Here is a 7,500-nt window from a genome sequence, read left to right on the forward strand (position 1 = left end):
AGAGAGCGAAGATTAAAGCAAGAATGTTGAAGGCCAGCACCGGAGAGAAAATGCTAGAAGCCTATAAGCAGCTACGTAGCTACTGCCCAGCTGACCCAGCGGTCATCTACAGGCCTGAACTACAGCTTAGTCCGCATTGTGCTCAGCGTCTGAGAAGAACTCCAGATGAATATGAACTAGTGTGCATCTCCGGTGTCAGCGATACCAGCGTCCAGCAGAGCAGAGCAAACCAGTGGATAGGCACAGAGTGGGAGTGTGAGTGTGAGGCAGAGAACCATACAGCCATGAGGAGCTCAAGAGAAGGACCAGAGGGCAAGAGAAGGGGGCAGAAACAGACCTGACCCGCAACCAAGGGGCAGAAACAAGCACAACCTCGGGGGCAGGTGACGTAGACCTAGATCAGGGAGGGGCACCGTTCTGACAGCGCTAGCTTGACCATACCTCGGGTGCATACTTGACCAACTTAACCAGACCATTCAACTGATCTCCAGCTCAACCTCTGAATAAAATAATCATGCCTAAATCCCAGAGGATAGTGCTAAACATTACCAATGACCTACAGGCTAAACCTTTACCTAGAACCCTAAAGGCGTGCTTACTTTGGAATACTGCACTCAGTCTTGGTACACTAAGTCTAACAAGTTAACGTCTAACATTACATGTTCCTAGTCAGTCCTGGTGGGCTGTGAGATTTTCTTATGGTAAATAGTGTGCGGCAATAGAAAAAAAGTTTGTGAAATATTGTTTAGGAACAAGAAGAGAACCTATGATGTGTAGTCATATGAAAGGTTCCTCCTCTGTTCTGAGAGATGTGGAGGGGGAGATCTCTGGGCTTGTGGTGCTTACCTTGTTCAGAGTCCTGATTCTGGGTCTGGTTCTGGTTCTGCATCTGGTTCTGGCTGTGTGCAGATGAGGTTCTGGGGAGGGTGCGGCTGAACTGGGGGGAGGTCATAAAGATGTCCTGCTGGCTCTCCCATCGGTTCTACAGGAGAGACGCGGAACCACACGGAACATGAGCACAGACAGGTCCCCAATCAGAACACAGCACACAGAACACAGCACACAGCACACAGCACACAGATACTACACGACTACTCAGCACACAGATACTACACGACTACTCAGCACACAGATACTACACGACTACTCAGCACACAGATACTACACGACTACTCAGCACACAGATACTACACGACTACTCAGCACACAGATACTACATGACTACTCAGCACACAGATACTACACGACTACACAGCACACAGATACTACACGACTACACAGCACACTTGAATGAGAAATATGACACACATGGAATGACATATATAAAGGCGCTCTAAGCGATTCTGTCACTTCTGTTGACTTTCAAACAAAACAGAGAGCTAGCTCGCTATATCCTCCCCCTCCCTCCCGTGCTGCTCCCCTGCAATTGAAACTCTCCTAAACGCGCATCTCGTCTGTGATTTGCTGGAACCGTTTGTTATGTTTTTATGGGCTAGCTTGGCCCAGGTTGTTTTTGTTGCATTTTTGGAGCCTGGGCTGTCCACAGAGATCGCGTTTTTTTACAGTGTATTCAGGACACGGACAGCTAGCAGGTTGGTTAGGTGATGTTTGCAGTAAGTGCCATAGAATGACTTGGCCTAAAAAACGCATGGCATCGCTTAGAGCACCTTTAATGGAGTCAGTGTACAGAGAACATTAATGTTATGAGGCAGTCAGACATCCGCATGCAGTTAGGACAAGTCCTGTAAGGGCTGGCATATGAAGCACTGGCGCCTTCCACAGCAGACAGCACACATGTTTTTCAAAGTTCAACTGAACACATGCAGTTGGTGGTAAAGCACTCTGCTTCTGTGCTTGATAAGAGCTGTATAAAAATAAATAAATATTACTATTATCATCATTATTACTAGTGTGTCACAAACCTTGTTGTCGTCCAGCGTGGAGTTCAGGTCCTGTCTACTTCCAGACAGCTGCAGAAGACAGAAGTGAAGCAGCCGAAGTTACCATCAAAAATAACTCATTCACAAAGCACGGAGCCAACTGTGAGTGAGTATGCCAGTGTGTTTGGGGGTGGATGGAGCAGAGGCTAAAGTCACTAGTTAGAATACAGGAAGTGAGGTAGGTGTTTACCCGGTGCACACTAGGAGAGCTCAAGCTTCTTCTGCTCCCCTTGCCCTTAGTGGCCAGATGCTCCTTCACTGCCACCTCCTAAACACACACAAGGACAAACGTACACACACATGCGCAGAGAGAGAGAGAGAGAGAGAGAGAGAGAGAGAGAGAGAGAGAGAGAGAGAGAGAGACCATATTAAAATTGTATTCCATATTAAATATTGTGTTCCATATTGGGATAAACAACTGCTGGATATGCTGGATATGTAGCACACACAGAAACCAGCACATTCTGTCCATTCCAGAACCCTGAGTGTGCACTAGCCCATTCCGCCAGTGGAACACTATGAGCAGTGTTCCCTGAGGCGGGGAGGGCTGGTTCTGACCTGCCGCAGCCTGTCCAGAGTCAGGATGTTCTCCACGGCCAGAACGCTACGCAGGTACTTCTCGATGGCCGCCTCGTTGTCGGAGGATTTGGGGTTCTCTGCGCTGGCAGCCATGCGGGCGAGCATCTCTCGGTCCTCTGAGCCCTGGGCATCCTGGGGAGGTGGGCACAAGAGGGGGAAGGACGTCAGGACATATCAACATATGCCCACTGGCCCGGGGCAAGTTAAAGAGCATATCGGGCAAGTTGGTTGACCAATCACTGGCCTGAATCTGCCAGTCACCATGACAACTCAGCTTAGCTCACCTGTGATGTTAACTGGTTGAAGCTAAGCATGTGAGGCTACTCAAATAAAGAGGGCACTCATTACAATGTGATGAATGAACAGTTTTGTGTACAAGTGACTTTTCTGGGCCAGTGTATATATATATATATATAGTAGGGGCCAGCACAAATGTCATGTACTGGCCTGAAAGAGCAGTAGGCAGGAGATGTTACACAGGACACTGATCAGGACAGATTATATGGCACTGCTCAATCCCCAGCCCCATTTCACAACATTAAAGGTTGTATCAGCGATGGAGGGTTAACGTCACTTCTGTTGACGTTCAAAGAAAACAGAGAGCTAGCTCGCTACTCCCTCCCCCTCCGTCCCGTGCAATCGAAACTCTCCTGAACGCACATCTCGTCGGTTATTGGTTGGAACACTTTATTTTGCCTTTGAGTGGTTGGCAACTTGAGTGGTTAGCAATTGTTTTTGTGTGCAGAGCCTAGGCTGCCTACAGAGACGCGTTTTTTGACAGCCTGCTAACGGGGCGGGCAGCTAGCGTATCGTTACGAAAGATTATATAAATTATCATTTATGTTTGGGCCTGCAATCGCTGATACAACCTTAAAAAAAGAAAAAAATTGACCCAGCATGTGGACAAACCGACCTGATCACAATACACCCGGCCCCATATTGATATATTAAAACAGACCAACAGAAATAAAATGACTGGGAAAAAAAAGAACTAAAAGAAGACTAGAAGGGCACACTCAACTTTTTACAAGTATAAAGAGAATAATTGCATTCAAGAGAAAATACTTGATTAAACCAAAAAAGAGTAATTGCTCCACAAACAATGCTGCAGTGTTGCCAATGGCAGCCCACTCTGGTGTGTTGTGCATTATAGGACCACATCACAGAGACAATATTCTCCTTCATCTTCTAACTGATGATAAAAATGTCCAAAACGAAAACTATTTGGAAGCAATGAAACATGCTGTCCGAATTATTTTTGACCACAGCACTAGACTAAAGCTGCCTTCCCCAAAAGCGCAACTTGAGGGGAAAGCTGTGACGCACGTTAAGATGATTAAGGGGTGTTTAGAAGACGGCATCTTGAGATGTCATGTCCTGGACTCTGCGTGGGCAATGCTCACCCCAGGAATGTTGGACACGACCTCGAACGTCACGCCACAGCCCGGGATGGTGCTCCGCGTCGACATCCTTCGCAGGAAGTTCTGGGCAAAGCCCTGCTGCACACACACACACACACACACACACACACACACACACACACACACACACACACACACACACACACACACACACACACACACACACACACACACACACACACACACACACACACACACACACACACACACACACACACACACACACACACACACACACACAGAGAAGTGTCATAACCACAGGAAGTCTCCCCAATCTTTCACTTGCTATCAGTTCAAAATCAGCCGGCAGTTCCTGGGAGGCTGCATGACCAAAGCACACAGTGTGAGGGAGGGGGTGGTGCTAACCACAGGGCACACCTGTCATACTTACTCATACAGCGTGAAGGCCACTAGGACACAAATATGCATGTCTGACTGCACCAGCTGTGTGTGTGATGGTGTGTGTGTGTGTGTGATGGTGTGTGTGTGTGTGTGTGTGTGTGTGTGTGTGTGTGTGTGTGTGTGTGTGTGTGTGTGTGTGTGTAAGTGCCTGTGTCTGTCCGCTCACCTGCCGCGTGTGACACCAGACACATGTCTGTATAGTGGCTGTGTGTGTGTGTGAGAGAGAGAGAGAGTGTGTGTGTCTGCTCACCTGCCGTGCGTTGAGGTTGACACACACACGCTTGCGCAGCACCAGCTGCATGTCGGCGGGGTGGCTGAGCTGGACGACGGCGCGGATGGTCAGGTAGACGCGCTGATCCGGGGACGCCCCGCGACTCAGCTGTGGACACTCGTGCACCGTGGAGTCCCACGAGGCCTCCGCACGCACCTGAGGGACACAGTCACTAGAGTCAGGATGGACACAGTCACTAGAGTCAGGATGGACACAGTCACTAGAGTCAGGATGGACACACACTAGAGTCACTAGTCAGGATGGACACAGTCACTAGTCAGGATGGACACAGTCACTAGAGTCAGGATGGACACAGTCACTAGAGTCAGGATGGACATAGGGTCATTCCAAGTGAAAACAGCCAAAATCGGGGTATCATGTACATGGTTTGAAAGTTTGATGGAGGGTCTCTTTCATGGGGGATAAGGGGTTAATCTGTGACAGCATCTCAGTATTTAATCGTTTGCCATCACTGAGCATAATACTAAGTTATTTCCACTATTTTCATGCTTTATCATCACTAAATTCTCCCTGATTTACATTCCAGACTTCTGGAAACAATGTCCAAAATGGTGCATTATGAAGAATAAAATTCATATTATGGAGCTTCATAGTCAAAAATGTTATTTCATTAAAAGAAAGAACAAATATGTATCTTTATCTGGTATAAATCCCATTAGGATCATCAAGTGCCCACATGGTCATTTGGGGGTCCAAATATGGGGTTCCAAAAAAGTCACCTTTGCCGGAGAGGGTTTTTGGACCCCCATAAAACCCCTATCAGTGGTACCATAACCCTCAAATTAATTTTGGCAAGTTCCCAAATATAACAAATAATCCTGTTTAGAATAAATATGATCATTTATCGTGGTGCTACGGCCACCCAAAAAGTGAAAAATCACACATGCTGTCAACATTTTTTAGGACTTTGGTGACCCACCTCTCCTCCAAACAGTAAGGAATGTTGATTCTGCCTCCAGAATTGTGTAGTACAGGCTACAATGACCTACCACACCAGTTTCCAGCCCTCTACCACTATTAGAACAGACAATATGGGCTTCCAAAAATGGCAAAGGAGGAAATGTGAAATTCCAATGTGTCAATTAGGGCCGTGGCACCCGAATTTCAAATGGACGCCACGGGTAAACCGTTTAAGATATTGACCTGAAACTTCAGATTCCTTAGTTTGGTAACATAAGGCATATTTTCACCGCTTTTCAGCAGAGTGGCTGAGTTGACGTGGAATGACCCCACAGTCAGTAGAGTCAGGATGGACACAGTAATTAGAGTCAGGATGGACACAGTCATTAGTCAGGATGGACACAGTCACTAGTCAGGATGGACACAGGCACTAGAGTCAGGATGGACACAGTCACGAGTCAGGATGGACACAGTCACTAGAGTCAGGATGGACACAGTCACTAGAGTCAGGATGGACACAGTCACCAGTCAGGATGGAGACAGGCAAGTGACAGGTGTAGTTATCCAAAACCATACGGACTGGCTATGGCAGGTCTGAGATCTGAACCTGAGGTGGGGTGGTAAAGCAGTAGCATTCCTGCCTGACTGTTGACCTGTTGCTAAGCGCAACCCATCGAGCGCACATAGGTCAATAACCGCCGTTCAGAACCTGCTACGGCTTCCCCAACCCACCCGCCATAGAAGTGGAGAGGAGTAGATGTGTTACATTATTCACACAACATTGTGGTGAGCTGACTGCAGCATTCCAGCGCTCCGTGACCCCGTGTGGAAGTCCTGCCTGACCCCAAATGCCTAAGCCATAGACTTAGCCACCACTAGCCACCCACGTTAAGACCTGCACTTACAGGTGAGTCAGTGTGTCTATTAGGGTCAGCACTGACTAAGACAGGTGTTAGAGGAGGAGGAGGAGGATGAGGAGGAGGAGGAGGACAGCTCGTTAAAGGGAAAACTCTGATTTTTCACACAGATCACTTTTTCTTGAGGTCACTGAGTACTATCGGTACAATTTATTTTATTTATTTTTTTAAATCTGTGCTACCTAGCTCGAGTTGCTGCAGCCAACAGCTAGAGACGCCATGCAGCTACAATGCTACACTCTTGGGGCATGATTTTAACAATGTTAGTTTTTCGTACCGAAAATGCTCGGTAACATCGAGAAACAGAGAACTGTGTGGAAAAATAGTTGGATTTTTCCTTTAAGGTCATGAGATCTGCAGGGGTGGGGAGGAGGTGACTCAATAACACAGAGCTCAAATAAGTGAGGAGCACATCTATTATGACACAAAAGCTCCAGAGTATAATCTGAAACTTTCATTCGACTTTGAGTCATTCATTGTAGACACCTTGGTGTGTGTGTGTGTGTGTGTGTGGGTGTGGGTGTTTGTGTGCGCACTGTATGTGTGAGTGTGTAGGTTAGCGCTAAAGGTAGAAAACTGCCACCTCCATTACTTGTCAAATTATAATGGAAAAACAAATGTCAAAATTCACTAGGGAGCGTCAATCTCACTCAAACATACACACACACACACACACACACACACAAAATAGGTTCCAAATGAGGGCAGACTGACTGTGGTCACCTCGTCGTCGTAGTGCTTGACGATCTGCAGGTCGAAGAAGTCGTCCTCGTCCTCTGCGTTGAGCATGGCGTCCCACCCGCCAGCGTCCGGCGCCTCCAGGTTCTCCTGGGAGCTGAAGTCATCCGCTGGCGGGAACGAGCCAATCAAATCACTCACATTTTATAAGGTCACAGACTACTCATTCCCAGAGAAGAGCACAACACACACAGCTAAATGGTGTGCCACCAACATACAATGGCACGGACATGAGCAATACCAGTAAGACACACTTCATGCTTTTTGCAATAACATGTAATGAAGTATTTTATTGTCTTTTTAACTCCTGC

At 47.3% G+C, this 7,500-nt stretch overlaps 1 protein-coding gene across 1 annotated transcript in view; it reads right to left on the reverse strand.

Annotated features, from left to right (window-relative positions):
• Nucleotides 1-7,500, reverse strand: part of kif13ba (kinesin family member 13Ba) — an 80,676-nt gene that overhangs the window by 4,201 nt on the left and 68,975 nt on the right. The window contains exons 30-36 of the mRNA XM_076300337.1: nt 7,175-7,299; nt 4,593-4,769; nt 3,923-4,015; nt 2,499-2,651; nt 2,131-2,208; nt 1,923-1,970; nt 847-982 (exon numbers count right to left, since the gene is read on the reverse strand). Of these exons, the coding sequence (XP_076156452.1) occupies nt 847-982; nt 1,923-1,970; nt 2,131-2,208; nt 2,499-2,651; nt 3,923-4,015; nt 4,593-4,769; nt 7,175-7,299 (810 nt within the window). The remainder of the gene's footprint in view (nt 1-846; nt 983-1,922; nt 1,971-2,130; nt 2,209-2,498; nt 2,652-3,922; nt 4,016-4,592; nt 4,770-7,174; nt 7,300-7,500) is intronic.

The sequence above is a fragment of the Alosa pseudoharengus genome, unplaced genomic scaffold (assembly GCF_046254945.1).
Source record: "Alosa pseudoharengus isolate Yale_2024_CS ecotype anadromous, Long Island Sound unplaced genomic scaffold, YU_APseudo_1.1 YU_APseudo_1.1_scf_22, whole genome shotgun sequence".
NCBI lineage: Eukaryota > Metazoa > Chordata > Actinopteri > Clupeiformes > Clupeidae > Alosa > Alosa pseudoharengus.